General features: G+C 32.5%; 1 protein-coding gene and 1 long non-coding RNA gene across 2 annotated transcripts; both read right to left on the bottom strand.

The window, feature by feature from the left end:
* Positions 1–4650, bottom strand: LOC139527292 (uncharacterized). Its single transcript, XM_071322648.1, has 2 exons — positions 1467–4650; positions 1–623 (listed from the first exon to the last, which is right to left on the bottom strand). Exons 1-2 carry the CDS (start codon positions 1570–1572, stop codon positions 343–345), a joined length of 387 nt encoding a protein of 128 aa, XP_071178749.1. The 5' UTR covers positions 1573–4650; the 3' UTR covers positions 1–342.
* Positions 4651–5176: 526 nt separating this feature from the next.
* On the bottom strand, positions 5177–12804 carry LOC139527302 (uncharacterized). Its single transcript, XR_011665323.1, has 3 exons — positions 12756–12804; positions 12440–12551; positions 5177–5243 (listed from the first exon to the last, which is right to left on the bottom strand). It is a non-coding gene; the product is annotated as an uncharacterized lncRNA (long non-coding RNA).
* Positions 12805–20101: the final 7297 nt, after the last annotated feature.

Here is a 20101-nt window from a genome sequence, read left to right as displayed (position 1 = left end):
CTTCAGAATAGGAAAAATAATAATTGTTGTTTATTTTGAATTTTGATTTCAAACTTTAAATTTGATTTTATCTATTTTCATTGCTTTTTATCTCTTCATTTCATTACTTTCTTTCTTTCTGTGTTTCTTTCTTTTTTACTTCAAGTTTCAACAATTGCACATTTGATATTTCTGACTGATGCATTTTTATTTGTATTTGTCTATCGTTAGACTAAATGCAATACCAAACACATAAGTTTCAGCAGAATGCACAATCTCGGAGTAATGGTTTTTTTAATCATATCTCGTGAAATTAATCGCAGAGCCTGGGGTGACTTTGCATCACTGATCATATTTTACAATTCAGTTGTTACAAAATTGCTTGTCAAATTTTACAATTACATCATGTCTGTCTATAGATGATAGACCTTTCAGAAGTGCAATCACTGTTGCTTCTGTGGCTTTCAATTCCATCCATTTCACCAGTGTCTCCAGTGAAATTCTTTTCACGTCTCCTCGATAATCAACTTCAATGATTTTAATGTCCGTCAATGAAACATCTAGTTGGCCAGCTAAGTATACATATGCTTGGTCGACAGCTATTTCCTTTGCAACAAAGCAAAGTTGTTTGTTAGTTGGGTTCTCTGAAATGCATTTATTGTAAATATTGTATTTTAATGCAATAATTAATGGATGAACATTAAAACAAGTCCCGATAATCAGGTTGTCTGCATATCCGTTTCGTTAAATATTAGTTGCGATTCATAATATAAAGTTTTTTGTCGAGAGGACATAGTGAACGAGATAAAAAAAAAAAAAAAAGGCGTGATATTTTGTCGAGTAGCTGATTTTTACCATGTCAATATACAGACAACCAGATATTCGGTTTATCGAGTTATATTTGCGTATTTTGCATGATGGGAACAAGAGTTTTATTTGTTTCACCAGCAACCAAACTAATATGCTTTACATCGATAGTATTTATAAAAGCAAATTTTTGGTATACGAAAATGGGAAAACAATCAGGTTAAGATTTTCAAAGGTTTCTTTTTTCAATGATTTGAAGGCCACTTGTGAATCATCTTCCGGTCGTTTATCATAAATATCCAAAGGGATTACAAATGAACCTACGTCATTTGTTTTAGGGGATCGCGTATTTGAAAATAAATATTCTACGAAATAAATCTACCTTTTTTCGGACTAAAATATTATGGTATTATTTTCAAATTCGTACACCAAAACAACTTAAAAATTATAGATATCTTATTACTAAAGGTATATTATTTTTTGTTTTAAATTGTCACAATCCTTTAAATTAAGGAAATGCCAATTATTGCTAGTCCGTCTCTTATGCAGAAAAAATAAAACAGCAAAAATATCGAAATCCCAGGAAATTCAAAACGGAAAGTTCCTTATCAAATGGCAGAATCATACTTGTCCAATTCAAAATAATTTTTATATCGTTATGTTTGGAAAAATCAACATACCTTCAATAGATCCCCAAACCTCCAAAGCCTTCTTAACTTCTTTCTGCAGACAATTATTTGAGTCTAAATCATTCTTTTCGTCAGATGACATGGATAGCTTCATCATTACTGAAAGATAATATAAAGTATAGGAGAGGCGAAAGATACTACAAGGACATTCAAACGCATGAGTCGAAAATATTAAACTAAAAGACAAATACTCAAACAACAGTATACAAATTTCAACATAGAAAACTTACGACTGAGTAACACGTACACCAACAAACACTGGGGTGATCGCAGGTGCTCCGGAAGGGTAAGCAGATCGGCCTACTTCACGTGTGTAACCCGTCGTGTTGCTCTTGAAAGTTCAAACCAGGTAATAAATCTGGTGACGGGTGCGACATGTGGACCTTGATCTGCTTACCCTTCCGGAGCACCTGAGATCACCCCTAGTTTTTGGTGGGGTTCGTGTTGCTTATTCTTTAGTTTTCTAAATTGTTTCGTTTATTCTATTGTTTAAAATTGAGAATGGAAATGGGGAATGTGTCAAAGAGACAACAACCCGACCATAGAAAAAACAACAGCAGAAGGTCACCAACAGGTCTTCAATGTAGCGAGAAATTCCCGCACCCGGAGGCGTCCTTCAGCTGGCATCTAAACAAATACATACTAATTAAGTGATAATGAACGCCACACTAATTTCCAAATTGTACACAAGAAACTAAAATTAAAATAATACAAGACTAACAAAGGCCAGAGGCTCCTGACTTGGGACAGGCGCAAAAATGCGGCGGGGTTAACATGTTTATGAGATCTCAACCCTCCCCCTATACCTCTAGCCAATGTAGAAAAGTAAACGCATAACAATAGTACGCATATTTAAAATTCAGTTCAAGAGAAGTCCGAGTCTGATGTCAGAAGATGTAACCAAAGAAAATAAACAAAATGACAATAATACATAAATAACAACAGACTACTAGCAGTTAACTGATATGCCAGCTCTAGACTTCAATTAAACTGATTGAAAGATTATGATTTCATCATATGAATATCAGGCACAATCCTTCCCGTTACCATCATAACATATATGAGAAGAACATAACGCGTGTCATGCCAACAACTGGTTTTTCAATAAATATGTTTAGTTCCGATGCAAAGACCCTACAAGTGAATCAATATTAACGCCAAAATATGCCATCTTTAATGACCTGACAACAGTATCGTAACTATATCCCTTCTTAATAAGTCTATTTAAAGGTTTTGTTAGTTTCTGAGGTGAATACTGACATTTTTGTGCTTTATAAAGAATATTTCCGTAAAAAATTGGATGTGAAATACCTGAACGTATAAGAAGTCTGCATGTTGAGCTATATTTACGAATGATGTCCTTATACCGATGATAAAATTTAGTTAATGTTTTGACTAGTTTGTGATATCGAAAACCCTGGTGTAAGAATTTTTCAGTAATACATAAATTTTTCTCGTTAATATCTAAAACATTGTTACATACACGAGCGAATCGTACAAGTTGAGATATATAAACACCGTAAGATGGTGACAAGGGAACGTCACCATCTAAAAATGGATAATTAACGATAGGAAATGAAAAATCATCTCTTTTATCATAAATTTTAGTATTAAGCTTTCCGTTAGTGATATAGATATCAAGATCGAGGAAAGGGCAGTGGTCATTGTTAGTATTAGTTTTATTTAAAGTAAGTTCAACAGGATAAATTTCTTTAGTGTACAGACTGAAGTCGTCATTATTGAGAGCCAAAATATCATCCAAATATCTAAAAGTATTATTAAATTTGTTTATCAGATATTGTTTCGATGGGTCTTTGCTGATTTTTGTCATCAATTGTAACTCATAGCAATACAAAAACAGGTCCGCAATAAGGGGTGCACAGTTAGTCCCCATTGGAATTCCGATAACCTGACGATGTACGAAATCTCTAAAGCGAACAAAAATGTTATCTAGTTAAAATTCAAGGGCATATATAGTATCAAAGCATGTCCAATTGACATAGTTTTTTTGTTTATTGCTACTAAAAAATGACTTAAAACAGTTTGAACATATATATTCACATTCTGACTTTTTAAATGCCCATTTAATTAGGTGGGTGAATTTTTTCTTAATAAGAATGTGCGGCAATGTAGTATACAGGGTAGAAAAATCAAAACTTTGAACAGATTCAAAATCACCAATATAAGCATGCATTTTTTTAAGTACTTCTAACGAGTTCTTGACACTCCAAAGTAATTAATTCCACTTTTTTCGAAGGCTTTATTTGAACAATTAATTATCAGGTTTTTGATTGTACCAAGTGTACTGGTAAGAAGAATAGACAATTTAGTAGTGGAACAATGGCTTGAAGACGAAATAAATCTATATTTGTAAGGTGTTTTGTGTCGCTTTGGAAGCCAATACGTAGTTGGGACTTTCATTGTATTTGGTTCTGCTTGTAAAGCGGTAGCTAAAAGTTTATATTTGTTACAGATGTCGTTTTCTGAAAATGGAGTCAGTTGGAATGTTGGTGAATTGGTAATATCTTTTTTCAGAACCTCAACGTAAAATTTACGTCAAACAATAATAATATTATTAGCAGCTTTATCGGCTGGGACAAAAACAAATTCCTTGGCTAGTTCTTTTAGTTTATGTTTGATACGAGAAATAGGTTTAATGTGGTTATTGTTAATAAAATGTTCTTTAAAATGTTGAATACGTATATCAACTATGTTCATTACTGAATAAAAAAGGAGTCCAAAGATTTTTTGTCAGCTTTTTCCCGTTTTATCCATTTCAAACAGTAAGTACGGAGTGAGTCGTGGATGATATTACGACACACATTCCAATGAATAATTGACGGGGGACGATATTTAGGTCCTTTACTGAGAAATGATTTTAACTCTCGGTCTTGAACGATGTTAAGATCTCCTGTTATAACATGGGAAATGGGTCCATAAATGAATGCGGAATTACTACAATTACATGAAGTAGGTGTATTTTCACTAATATTAACATCTTTACACAATTAGCTATAATTAAACACAAATTTCCGGGTAGATTTTTTGTAAATATAACAAATAAGAGGGAGATCGGTATTGTCAAAATATCCAGGAATTTGTTCTTTAACAGAATGGTCGTTAAATATACCGGCAATATTTACAAAATCAAAACCTTTATTGACATACTTCATTTCAATAAAATGTTTTTTATGATCTTCAGGGCGATCAATTTTTGGAAATAGTTTAAAATAACAATATGCCATAACAATTTGAACTATTTCATACTTAGGACTGCTATATGAAATTGTGTTGCAATCCTCCAAAATTGTTTTTAACCTATTAACCGGTAATGAACAGAGTTTTGTTAACAGATTATGTCTGCTGTTGTTTTTTGAAATAGAAATTAAGTCCGAAATATTGGTTGTCTGTTTGGTTTTTTTTTCATTTTTAGCCAGGCGTTGTCAGTTCATTTTCGATTTATGAGTTTGACTGTCCCTCTGGTATCTTTCATCCCCCTTTTGAAACATATCCGATATCATCTGTGAAACGGATATTCCATAACGGTTAACCAACTAGTGATGGCGTCCGTTAAATAGTTATCAAAGGTACCAGGATTTTAATTTAATACGCCAGACGCGCGTTTCGTCTACATAAGACTCATCAGTGAAGCTCAGATCAAAATAGTTGTAAAGCCAAACAAGTACAATTTACCAAGGAATGATTGCAGCCATAAAAGAACAAATGCAACTTTGCCATACGGAGTATCATGCCATAATCCAGTTTCATCTGTAAATAGAAAAAGGACACAAGTTTAATTGTTACAAATTGAAGTTGATATTATTCTGATGTTACCATTTTCTATGATTAAGTTCAGTGCTTTCAACAACAACCTTGTTTAAAAAAACAAATATTATGATATTCTTCCCTGTAAGCAATGTATCTTTGAATCAAGTGTCATCAAAAGACACATTATCTACTCAAGGATTATTCAACAAACTTACAATTTACAGCTTGAGATCTTACTTATTTCTTTCTAGTTTGCACTGTAGTGATTGGTTTGACTAGATCATTGATTAATTATAATTTTTTTATACTTTTAAACTTATCAAAACAATGAAGACCAGTAGTGATATAAAATATTAGATATAAAGCTATAATACATATTGGGTAGCATGGACACTCACTGATGTATAGTTTGACTGTTTGAGATGAACATTAGAAAGTAATATTTGCAATTGATAGAAAACAACAGGTTATATCTGAAACCATGTTTGTAGAAACTGACAGTAAATAAATTGACTATTTGGGTGGTTCTAGATATGCAAGCAATAATATACATTAAACGAAGTAAAAGATGCCAGGCTCACGATAAAGACCCATGATTCGTCTACATAAAACTAATCAATGGCGCTCAATCAGAACAGTTGAAGGACAAATTCATGTTCAAAATTGATGAGTATTAAATATTAAAATTAAAAACACTTTTTACGAACGCGCTAAGGTCAAATATTGATAAATTGTGCCTTAACTCTAAGGAGGTATCGGTGTCTTTCGCCATATTGTGAAAAAAATGCAGAGGACAAAAGATCTAGATTTTCAATCCAGTTAGCAAAATTTGATGTAGGAATTTAGATAACTAGCGTGAATTTTCTATTTGAAGAATAAATTCAGAATCATTCTAACTACTAGTAAATGATTCTAACTTATACAAAGGTAGATTACTTTTGATTGATTTCTAATTTTTTTAAATTATCATTTTAAGGGGAGGTAACTCTGAAACTGCATTTTCAGAAAAGAATCTACAACGAATTTTCCTATTTTGTATTTTAGCCCGCAAAAATGCTCGATGACCCTATCTTTTCTTTTGATATTCTCAAAAAAAATTCTTAAAGCTATCTTTCAGGAATTCATTTTACAATTCTATCATCACATTAGCACATAATACTGTATATAGATATAGGAAGATGTGGTGTGAGTGCCAATGAGACAATTCTCCATCCAAATATCAATTGATAAAAGTAAACATTATAGGTCAATGTACGGCCTTCAACACGGAGCCTTGGCTCACACCGAACAAAAAGCTATAAAGGGCCCCAAAATTACGAGTGTAAAACCATTCAAACGGGAAAACCAATTGTATAATCTATATAAAAAACGAGAAACGAGAAACACGTACAAATTACATAAACAAACGACAACTACTGTACATCAGATTCCTGACTTATGACAGGTGCAAACATTTGCAGCGGGATTAAACGTTTTAATGGTACCAAACCTTCTCCCTTTTTCTGAAACAATAGCATAACATCACAACATAGAAAACCACACGATAAAATATCAATTTGAAGGCTTAACTCAATCAAAAAACGTAAATTAACACACTATGAACGAATAAATTTGATCTGCGATACCTGAATGCAAATGCACAGTTAATAAAATAAATAGGGACTAATATACAAGGCCAAAAAGCAAACAAAAACGTCCAAACAAAGCCATGGCAAACCACCGTGAAATATTTAACCCTTCGAAAATAATCACTTTTGAAAAAAACTGGTTTTTATAATAGGTAAATGAAAAATAACTTTGTCGTTTAAGGTATACTACTTATGTGTATAAAATTCTTCCAATAATTAGGAATACCAAGAAAGTTATGTAATATAAAAACATAATTTAACACTAGATACAAAGTGAGGTGAATATCAACAATAAAACTATACAATTAGAGCTAGCTAAAATTTCCCTGTACAGATTTAAGAATAATGTTCATACAAATGTAGTACGAAGAAGTGAAATTAGTAGATATTCCAAATAGTCAAAGCTGGTATATAGACGAGATCCATATTAATATAAAATAACAAACAAAAATAAACATTATAAAAAGTATCAACAGGTCGAATTAAACTGAATTGTCCATACAAAATGTGTCATTTTATAACAACCTGTAGCTTGAGAAAATGCGCGATGGCCTATCATTTTTCTAATTTTTTTTAACATTTAACAATATATACTACGTTTTAGAAAAGTATAAACAAATTCTATCATTTTTATTCTAATCCCCCATACCACCTTAAATTATCATATTAAAATGTATTCATGTCAACACACTCAGACTTGCTAGATACCTGATGGTGAAACGTTCACAAGAGTTGCATCGACCCAGTGAAGAAAGGTATCAAACATACCAGGTTTACATTAAACTCAAACAGTTATATTAATTGTTTTCCTAACAAACAACGGTTTTCTGTTTCGTCTTACAAATTCTCAATTTATCATTCGTCAATACCAGCAATGGCCCTAGTTTTAGAACCATTACAAAGAATATAATTTACATTCATTTTTCACTTTAAAGGAATACTAATTCCTACAATTGCATTAATCGAGAGCACTTTGATACATTCTAAAGAATCATAAAAATATCAGGTGGTACTCTGGATAAAATGTCTGTATCAAGTCAATAATATGGCAGTTGTTATTCACACAATTGTTTCAATGATAAATAGCGTTTGATTTTTTTCATTTTTATGGCGTTCGTAACGTCACATTTGCCATAGATTAGGAATCTGCCATAGATTTGGAACCCACCATAAATTTGAGTCCTACATATACATTCCATAATTTAGTTTGACGTTTATTAGGCAACGATCAAAGCATTAGATTTGTATAATTTGTGTTCCCATATTGGAGATATTTTTTGAGCGAGTACTCGATTATCGCTCGGTAACACAAACGAGTACTCGATAAGTTATTATTCACCGAGTTGACATCCCTATTTTTTCTTCATGTGGCAAGTATTCAACTATTCGAATTTTTCTGTTAACAAAAATATTTGTTCAATAGCAAATTTTTACAAAATATTTAAATTTCAGTCAATGCGCAAAGTCAATGTCAAAATAAGACAGAAAAGGTTAATTGATCTGCAAACTATAGAAACAACGATTGACGCTGTAAAGTGACGACAAACGCTCACAGAGTACTATCACTACAAACCATTAAAGTCTGAAATGGCCTATATCTGTACTCGACTGTACTGATTTTTACTCGACCAGTCTGAATTGGTCTGACTTTTACTTGACATTACTCGACCAGTCTGAATTGGTCTGACTTTTACTTGACATTACTCGACCCCAGTCTGAACCATACTTGACTGTACTGAATCGTACTTGACCCTTATCTTTGCCGTTGAAAATAGTCTGAACTATTACTCGACCAGTCTGAAACAGTCTTAACCCATTCTCGACATGTACTCGAACTTTTTTTCCAGTCTAAACCATACTCAACCAAAGGTCTGAACAATACTCGACCAGTCTGAACCATACTAGACCAAAAACCCTCTACTTTTGTAACTGTTAAAATAATTTCCTTTTAACTGACATATATAACAACAGCCAACAAAATTTATAAAAAAATTTAATCTTATAAAAGAAATATATCTCTGATTATATTCAAGATAAAAAAAAATATATTCTATATAACTCGTATCAAAAAGAGATAAAATTAAATGAATAAATAAATAACATTGTTTTTCTGATTAGTGGTGAAATATAAAGTATAACCCCTGCTTGGGGCAAACTCATAAAGAAGATCACACCTGGTCAGAGGTATTAAATTCTAAATAACATTGATTCAAAATTGCAACATCCTGTTTAAATTCAATAGCAAGGCCTTTAGAATATACATGTATGTACTAGATAAGTAATACACGAATTTAAGAAAATAGGGCTTTCTTTTTACCTGTAAAACACACATGTACTGAGGTAATTAGAACATATTAAAGTGCTTTATGAATGCCATGTTAATTTGACAAAAAGATACTTAAACTAATTGAAATTTTTTTTTACTGTTACTTTGGAATACATTTCTTTTTTTAAAAGGTTATCAAGGATTGCTATGAAAATTCTATTATCATGATTATATTAAATTCTTGGTTTAATAAAACAAAACAATTAAGCTCTCATTTGTTAAAAAATTATTAAGTTGTTTTATATACTATTTTATATATATCTTAATAGAAAAACATTCACTGCATTATTACCTGAACTCAACTGACACCATAAATCTATACTATAGTCCAGTTACCATAAAATACTTCCGAAATATTCATAACATTTTGAATAATATTGAAAATATTAGTCTCAATTCATTTTTTTAGATTATTTGATAAGCTTGTTTTATTTATATTTTAATAGTTATTATGTAAGTGTTGATTAATATTGAGTTGAAGTTATATTATGATTGATTATTGTGAAATTTTAATTTCAATACTGTATTGAACACATTTTTAATTTCAAGTTGTTGTTCAAATTTCATTTTTATTAAAAAAAAAATCCTAAATTGATAAAATTCAGTTGATAGATACAAAGAATAGGTCTAGGTTGGTTAAGACTTGGTCGAGTATGGTTCAGACTGGGTCTAGTATGGTTCAGACTAGGTCGAGTACGGTTCAGACTATGTCCAGTACGGTTCAGACTCGTATGAAATGGTTAAGTACTGGTCAAGTACACATTCAGACTGTTAAGTATGGTTCAGACTACAGTCGAGTATTATCAAGTAAATCTCAGACGAATTCAGACTGGTCGAGTAAAAATCAGTACAGTCGAGTACAGATATAGGCCATTTCAGACTTTTAATGGTTTGTAGTGTATATAGGAACGATAAGATCATGATTATTATGATTAAAAAGTCAGACGATTATTCAATTATTGGTGGGGCGAACAGCTGAAACAGAAGGCCATAGATGGTATAAGGTAAATACATTTTTGAGAAAAGCCTTATACTAGGTTAAAATATTTTACATTTTGTCATTGAATAAAATGACGTTTCATGTACAAAATAAAGTAACGGCGATAAATGCAATAATTTAAAAGAAAAGACAGTGTTTGAAAACGTTTTGGGCATCTTTTTGTTAATAAATTCCTTTAAAAATAACAAATTCTACGAAGAACGGCGATGTAGGGGAGATTTGAGAAAACTCGTTTTGTCAACAACGAACATAATTTTATACAGTAGGCAGGAAAAACACTCACATTGACCAAAGTGATCTTTAATCAACATACAAAAAAAGTTATTTTTATATTCGTTGAAATTTGTATAGAATAAAGTGTATTGTGTAAGAAATTTGAGTTCAATGATGTCATAAATTTGACTATTCAATCGGTACTTTCTTTTGTTTGTATATACAATAAGACGACTTTCATTATTTATGTTTTCTTATGTTTTAGATTTAGTTATGTTAAATGCACTTGGCAAAAATGTTTTAATTACAGCACTATTGTTACTTTGTGTTAAGTTTCATAATGCTATAGTCATTGGACTAAAGTGTAGTACTAATTTTTATTCACTTTTTAGGAAACTGAGTGAAAAACTCATTATATGCCATATACAAATATGGATGTTTATTACCAGAAAAAAAATAGAGAAAATACAGGAACGTGTCTTAAGATTTATTTATGAGGACTTTTGTGGCACAACTGTTAACTATATCAAAACTACCAAGTTTAAACATCCCCCCTTTTTTACAAAAAAACTCAATAACTCTAAAATAAAATTTCGAATCATCACCAATAAGTATACAGATCTTTAGATTAATATAAATCAGGAGTGTGTAAAGTTTTAAGCAAAAATTATTATTGGTTTTTGAGATACGGCGCGATTTGTGAACCCCCCTTTTTCTTTTTTACAAAAAAATCAATAACTCTATAATAAAATTTTGAATAATCAGCAAAAAGTATAAAGATCTTTAAATTGTTATAACTAAGAAGTGTCTTATGTTTTAAGCAATAATCATGAATCGTTTCTGAGATACGGCGCGACATGTGACCCCCCCCCCCTCCCTCCTCACACACACACACACACACACACACCTTTTTCTTCTTTTTTTTTTTTACAAAAAACAACAAAACTCTAAAATAAATTTGAATCTTCAGCAAAAAGTATACAGATCTTTAGCTTAATAAAACTAAAAAGTGTGTAAAGTTTTAAACAATAATCATAATTCGTTTTTGAGATACGGCGCGACATGTGAAAAAAACACCCCAACAGTTTTAGTTATAAAGTCCCGTAACTCAAAAAGTTATCTTATTTTTACCAAAACATATACAGATCGTTTGACCATCATAAGAAACAACTATGTTAAGTTTCATAAAATTTGGATAAGTGTTTGCAGATTACTGTGCGACATGTGGACGCCGAAAAGGCAGATAGACAGACGAACGGCGGGCGGACGGAAGGACGGACAGACAGACGAACAGACAGACATTTGTATACTATAAGTCAGACAGACAGAGGCAGACATTTGTATACTATAATTCCCGTCAATTTTTTACGGGCGTATAAAAATCAGAAGATTTAGAATGATAGTAATAGATGTGTATATGACTGATAATAACAATATCCACTGTATTTACATGATCTTATTGAAATTTCAAACTGTGGTTATCCAGGGTAAGGAAAACTGTCCATGGGCTACACTCATTCAGACATGCAGAGCCAAACTCTGGATCGAACTACCGCATGAGTTGAGGGAAGAAATGCCTTTGTGTCAGTTTAAAAGTTTGGTTGGTAATTGGGAGGGCAGTTCGTTTTAGTGTCCCCCCTGAAGATCTTAGTGAGCTGTATAATATTCATTTATCTTGTATTCTCTCGCTTCTATATTTTTTATCTTTTATCCATACTCTTTTATTCGTGTTCTAATACTTGAAATTCTTTTAGTGCTCAATGGCTACTGCATGAATGTCAGTGTGTCTGCATTTTATGTTTGCCGCTTTATATGCTTTAATTTGCTTATGCACTGTTTTAATTTGCTGATCTTGGTACCAGTATATATGCTATACATGATGTTCCTTCTGTTGTATGTGTTTTATGTATTGTCAATGTGTTTATCATAAAAATGTATGTCGATAAAAAGCTCTATAGAGATTATTTTGCATTCCCGACTTAAAATAAATATTTGATGCTTATGCTTTATGCTAATATTTACAAGATACCTGTGAGTGAATGGAAAAAACGAATTATTCCACACGTTATAACAGCGCTGCTAAAAACCAATATTAACATTCGTATCGAATCCATTTTGACGGTCTGCTGAACTCAAATGAACTGCAACAAGGAGATGAAAATATGATAATACTGGTGTTACTAACCTTTGCTTCATGCAATGTAGAAATAAAACATTTAAAAAAGGCTAATAAAAAATTAAGATATAATAATGTACACAACTTCTCAGGGGCAAGTACAGCCCATTAAATGTTTTTAATTTAAGGTATTTCACGCAAAAATATGACTAAAACGAAAACGACTTACATTGTTTAACTTTCCGTTTTGGCTGAACACGAAATGAAATATGGCGATTATAAACTTACGTCATATCATAGGATATTGTAATCAATACTTATTTGAAATCCTTAACCCTTGACAGTAATATATCTTGTTTCAAACAAAAGGATTTCATTTGAATGTAAAGATTTATTTAAGGGGAAATTAGCTTTTGAAAAAGAAGGTAGAAAAATTGAAAACATTTAGCTATTTGGCACGAAAGTCCCAGTTTGAAAGTCTGAATGCATAAATGAATGAATGATCATGAGCTAGTACTATAACGATAAGTTCACTAACAGAAATAGTCCTACATTTAGAACCGCACCGAATACAGATAAGAGTATCCAACGAGCCTGTATTGCTCTTCTGGCATTCTTATATACTAGTAACTTTGTCACAAGACAACAAAAATTGATGCAGCAATATTAAAACTGGGATTAAAGGACGATGGCTTGAGCTATTTGTAGAACTTTTTTTTATCTTTGTTGCACTTCAGTTTTCCTATTGTTTCTTTGTTCCCCCTTCAAAGTTGATATGTTTCCCTATGTTTTAGTTTTTAATCCGGATTTGTTATCTCTCAGCCGATTTTTGAACAGCGGTATACTTCTGTTGCCTTTATTTAATATGATTCATTATTAAGAGCTGGCATCTCCAAAGTGCATACGCTGCATTGTTATTTAATTGATTATTAAAAATTAATTTTCATGGAGATTTTGTTTTGTCTCGCTGGAGTAAAGACGTAGTCAGCATGACTATACGAAAAAGTTTATGACAAAAAGCCTTGTTGTTCTTCATGCCTTATACAAGATATTATCAATGTATTTTTACTATACTGCAAATTAGAATACTAGCGAGACATGATTGCTCGCACCTTATGTAATTACATGACATGTATGTACTATATATACCATTTTTCTTACCAGTTAACATATTTAAACAAACGAATCCGAAATAAATATGTTAATGAGTAAGACACATGGTAGATATAATTTGTACTATAAATAAAGTGATTGACAGCTTTAGTTAATGTTACAAATTAACCAAGTAAACGTTTTATCCAATGAGACCATGTATGATCGTATGCGCAGTTTATTTCATTAGGTCATCAGAAAGTGAGAAAATTGTTCTGATTCCAGCAACAAGGAATTAAATAATTATTCTAATGATGGTATAAAGTTTGGGCCTTTTTTTTTTTGGTTTCCAAGATATCATAAAAATTGTATCGAAATTTAGTTGAATTTTTTCAACAACAAAAACATGTACTAGTTTGTTTTTTTTTTTTGGGGGGGGGGGGGGTTCAGAACCCAAAGAAGAAGCATTTAGGTTGTTTTCCAAAATTAAGAGAACTCGTAACAATCCTATTTAGGTTGAAAAATGTTTCTTGAGATGTTGTACAAATGATTCCTGCTTTTTGAATTAAAATGAAAACAAATAAATGTTCATGAACTTTTGTCTTTTTTTTTAAATTTTTGAATTTTTCTAAATATTTCAGAGGCGGGTGTCTTTCAAAAAAAGGGTGGAGCTTCAGACATGATGTATAACATGAAAACGAATGTGTTGTACCATAGCTATAATCTCCGCCCTCTTTCTTTTAGATTCTAGTTGAGAATAGAAATAATGGAAATAACATTTTAAACTACTTAATTGGCATCTTATCTTTTTATAAATGCTATGCTCCATGTTATGCACTCTCCATTTGGCAAAGAAACGTACACATATCGTATGCTTTGAACATAATGTTTTAATAATAATCGTTGATCACGATGCATTCCAATATCATATTTATCACTATTTTACGCATTTTTCCTTTAATCTTGATAACTGATAATTTCCTATCTCAGCGGAGTCGAGGGATTTGAAAACGGAGTCGAGTGATACGAAAATTATCGCTAAAAACTAAGGGAACACGTGCCGTTGTCAAGGAAATTTACAACGTCTCCATAGGTCAAATAGCGATAAATAGATTATCATTGGTCATCTCAAATCGATTGCTTTTCTCACTTTCGCTGTACAGGCTCAGCGAGAAAGTCAATCTCGTTGAGATAACCAACGATAATCTATTATAGTCCGGCGGCTACAAGCATATTTCAGACGAATTGTGCACATCCTGCTACAAGCATGAAATTTGGCATAGATCTTCCTCAACTATTACTCTTTCATTTCAGATAGGGAGGCATTTGAAAAAAATGTCTCACTTCCGGTAAAATTCAAAATGGCGGACATCATACTTAAATCAGCCCTATATCGAAGGCTATTAAGAGAAAAGGTGTTATTATCATGCTACTAACATAATATTTGGTATCAACCTTTGTTTTGTACTACTTTTGGATATATGATATAGATAAGATGTCTTCCAAAACCCTACTTCCGGTAAAATCCAACATGGCGGATATAGTACTAGAATAAGCTTTTTTTTAGGGAGGTTAATTGGAATGTGTTTTAATGTATTGCTACTATAATTACACTGGGCAGGAACCTTTCTTTTTGTGCCTCTCATGGATACAATATATAGACTTATCTCTTTAAAAACGTTACTTCCGGTAAAATTTAGAATGTCGGGCATAGAAATATCAATTTTCTATTTTAATATTCAACTTTTTTCAAAATGTAAAGAAAATGTTTTTTGTTGTTTTTTTTTGTTGTTGCTTGTCATTAAACTATTGACTTCTATTTATCCTCAAAACCACTAAATGTTTTTTAATGTAAATTTTTAAATCACACGTCCGGTATTAAAAAAACCCCAATATGGTGAAAATTTTCAAAAATGAGACCTCAATCATTGTCAATACATATCTTTGATTTAGAGTTTTAGATAGATTGGTTAAAACAAAATAAAATTACTGAAGTACTTAAACATTTTTCAAATTATTGCTATTTGGTTTAAAATACATGTTTATTCAATGTCACCACCACATGAAAACAAAACGGTGCACGGGAGACCCGATTTTCCACATTAACAACGACCGCGACATCCTCAGTATCTGTAAATGTATGAATGCGTTGTCAATACCAATTCTGGCTTTAATATAACGGTTTGAGAGAGCGCCGCCGATTTATTGACGAGCAGTTAGAGCAGATTTGACGCTCTATACGCTTGGTGTGCGCACTACAGTGTCGTCTTGCTGATTCGACGCGATCACTGTATTTACAAAGGATGAGTTTGAGTATTGTGGTGTTTTGCTTAATGGAATGTCAAAACACTTAGAGTGATTCTTTACTTGCTTTTCCACAATATTTGTTGCGTGGTATTCTTCGAACTTCTAGATTTTGCAGTTATGTTTCTCTTAGGACGTGCTTTTTGGAGAAATTCGTCTAGTTCAATAGCGGAAATCAGCCCCATCACTACTTTGTACATCAATATCAACTTCTAGCTTGTTCGTCTTGCAATTGTCTGGAGGTCTTGTAGTTCCAGTTTGGCAAGCATATTGGAGACACACCCGTCCTCTCTTGACTTGTAACCTATGGTGATAAATCTTGCCGCTTGACGTTGTATTTTTTCTAGCTTATTTATGTTTGTTACCATGTTGGGTCCCATACTATGGCTCCACATTCCCTCGTTGATCAACGAGCGAGATGTAAGCTGTTTTTTGCAATCTTGTGTTTCAAGTTTCTTCTTTGAAAGCCTAGTGTTGAACTTACTTTCTTTGCCTCGTTTAATATGTGGGTGGTCCATTTGAGGTCTTCCGAAATTTGTAGGCATAGGTACGGGTTATGCTTGACTTGTAGTAGTATGTGTCCATTTAAACTGTAAATGTTATGGCTTTTGTTTCTGATACTTAGGATGTAGCATGTTTTGGCATTGAACCGCATTCCAAAATACATCCGCAATGTACAAGCTTCTGACAAAATTATGAGGCCTTAGATAGAGTTATTTTAAAGTTATGCGCTCTGTCCCTTCGCCATTCATAAGCGCTTGAACTGGGTATCATAAGAGTAAATCCCAAGCTCGTCCCCTTAAACACCTGCCTTAGTATATTGCACGTTTTACCCTCAATTAGTCTTCCCTTTTGGCAAATAGTTATTTTCTAGATTCGTTAACCATGTTAACCCCATCTGATAAGTTTTTGTGATCTTACAGTTAAGCCTCGGTGATTTAGGCCGATCAATCATCATTCTTTATGTCAAAGTCACATCTTCAAATGCCATCAATGTCTCCCACGCAGTCTTATTTTCCTTTTCAAGCAATCAGAGAACCATATCACAACTGGTAAAGACATGGAGCACAATAAGTGTGTGTGATCACTCATTGCCAGGTGCATTTGTAAATATATTTATCCAAAGCTAATTGCCCTCACAAACACAATCCATAGTTCGTCTATTCCTGTCACGTAATAGCGAAACAATAACGACTATTCGAATCATGACTCGTGCAAGTTCGTGGTTCATTGCATCAAACACATGCACCATAATTATATTGCAAGCCTCTTAATGTGAACATGGTGATAAACTGGAAATACATCTCGAGGTAGATAAGATAAAATATCCTGAGCATTTGCTATAAGAAGCAAGAGCTACATTTAGGGGAAAGGGAATACACTGACGAATCGAGAGTCAAAACAAGATTACGACAATAAGAAAGAACTTTTATGATTTCATTCGCAACAGCTTGCTCAATAGATTTTAAGGGAAAGGTAGTTGTAGCAACAATTACTCAGGATGTTCTGTGCTATCCACCAAATGGTGATGTTTCAAGCTTAGCATCATGTTCACGTAAAGAGGCTGACACTTGAATCCAGATGCATGTGTCTGATGCAGTGAAACACAGACGTAACTGAGTCATGACTCGAAGATTCGATACTGATGATGCTGTCATTGCGGTTTCGCTTTTCAGTGACCTAGGGGCAGACATACTTTGGCTTGCATTTGGAAGTGGGAAGAGCTTCAGATATATATCTATCCATGACCTTTCAAATACACTCGGCATTGAGATATTACATGTTTGCTGGAAAAGGAACTGCGTTGGTGAAATGGATGGTGTTTAAAGATGTGACTCTATCATTTAGAATGATGATTGATCAGCCAACATCACCAGATATGGATTTGACAATGTCATTGATATCACGATACGTGGTTTTGTTGTACGATCGAACAAACTTATCAGATAGGATTCACGAAGCAAGAAAAAATGTGTTTTTGGAAGAGGAAATACTTATTGAGGCTATTCCCACGACTCGGTCTAGTCTTTTTCAGCAAGTAAAACGTGCAATATACCATGGCGGATGTGAATGAGTAACAAGCTAGGTATAGGTTCCTTTTCTAACTATTCCATCCTTTATGAATGGCGAAGGGGAAAATATTATCCATGGCACCCTTTTCAACAACTCTTTTGTGAGGCCTCTTAATCTTATCAGGAGCTTGTACATTATAGATGTAGGAAACAATACCACGATCTTTGTAAATTTGGAAAATAACCTCTCCAATTGTGAGTAAACATGTATATGCGGCCATAAATTAGTCATTCTAAAGATGTTTAACAACTTTAGTGATTTTATTTTGTTTTAATCAATCTATCCAAAACTCATAGATACTCATCCTTGTAATTTTCGCCATATAGATTTTTTAACGGAAGTGTTAATTTTGTATTGAAACATATATATAGCTGAATAGAATTAGTGGTTTTGAGGATGACTTAAAGCAAAACGTTTAATGGCAACCCCAAAAAATTCATTTTATTTACAGTTTGAAAAAAGTTGAATATAAAAATGAAAAATTATCAACATTTCTATGTCCGCCATATTTGATATTACCGGAAGTAAGGGTTTTAAAGACATATGTCTTATACATTGTATCCATGAGAAGCACCAAAGAAAGGTTCCTGCACAATATAAGGGTGCTATAAACAGTTTCGTATAAAAAAAACTAGGGGCTATTCCCCAACTAAAAATAGACATGGAGGGAAGTCCCTTTTCATCAACATAATTGGTGAAAAAGTATCATGTTTTTTTGTATTTGGTTGTAAAGATATTTGAGGGGAGACAACACTGTAAACAGTCTGTTTTTTTGGCAGTGAAAATTCAAAACTTATTTGCAGCCACTGTAGCTCTTTTCGGAGCAGGCGAACGTACCCTGAAGCATGAATTTTTTGAAAGACCAGGTAAAAATCTATGAAATTCATACAACTTTAATAATGAAAAATGTGCAGGTATCATGTCTTCAGGGGTGTGCACATGACCTGATTTCAGGTTTTTTAAGCTTAAATTAGGCAATGTTTTTCCCAGTTTCTCTGGATAAAACTTTTTTATACTATTAAAAGTACACTTTTTTTTTATTCAAACTAGAGAACATTCTGATTCCAGTGATATTTAGTTTTATACAGGTATCCTTATTAATTAGTCCACCACTAAGGGTCACTTATACATGGTCCCTCAAAATATGACGTCATAGAAAAAAACTGTTGATTGCACCCTAATGATAGTAGCAATACTTTAAAACACATTTCAATTATCCTCCCTAAAAATAAGCTATTGTAGTACTATATCCGCCATGTTTGATTTTACCGGAAGTAGGGTTTTTGAAGACATCTTATCTATATCATATATCCAAAAGTAGTACAAAACAAAGGTTTGTACCAAATATTATGATAGTAGCATGTTAATAACACCTTTTCACATACTAGCCTTCGATATTGGGCTAATTTAAGGGTGCTATAAACAGTTTCGTATAAAAAAAAAACTAGGGGTTATTCCCCAACTAAAAATAGACATGGAGGGAAGTCCCTTTTTATCAACATAATTGGTGAAAAAGTATCATGTTTTTTGTATTTGGTTGTAAAGATATGTTAATTAACTTCGATTAAAACAGGTTAGATGATTAAAATAATTTAAAAAATTAGATTAAATATTCATGTTTTGAGGGGAGACAACACTGTAAACAGTCTGTTTTTTTGGCAGTGAAAATTCAAAACTTATTTGCAGCCACTGTAGCTCTTTTCGGAGCAGGCGAACGTACCCTGAAGCATGAATTTTTTGAAAGACCAGGTAAAAATCTATGAAATTCATATGTTATATATTTAGATATATATTATATGTATATGTGTAATTCAGTATATATGTTTTACGGAACTGTACAAGTGATGTCCGGAAACGCCTTTTTGTTTTACTTCTCTCTTATTAAAATGTCGTTAACGTAAGATGTGTTTTTGTTCATGAGCTAGTCGCAATCCCAACACTAATATTAATAAGACGAGGCGATATCGTTACATGGTGGAGTGACCCTAAAAAGATTATTAGGAGACTTTTAACAATTTTATGAGAATATTTGCTGTTTTTAAAAGACATTTTAATTATTTTTGAAAATGTGACTCCCGTTGATAATACATGTAGACCCCATACACG

This window comes from Mytilus edulis, chromosome 1 (assembly GCF_963676685.1).
Source record: "Mytilus edulis chromosome 1, xbMytEdul2.2, whole genome shotgun sequence".
Taxonomy (NCBI): Eukaryota; Metazoa; Mollusca; class Bivalvia; order Mytilida; family Mytilidae; genus Mytilus; species Mytilus edulis.
The sequence above is the reverse complement of the archived record's forward strand: the minus strand, read 5'-3'. Positions and strand labels throughout refer to the sequence as shown.

Excerpts from the sequence above, each read along its gene's own strand:
- LOC139527292 (XM_071322648.1), bottom strand. The coding sequence starts at position 1,572 with ATGATGAAGCTATCCATGTCATCTGACGAAAAGAATGATTTAGACTCA. Across the intron at positions 624-1,466 it reads GGTTTGGGGATCTATTGAAG|AGAACCCAACTAACAAACAA; the intron begins GTATGTTGATTT and ends AATGCATTTCAG.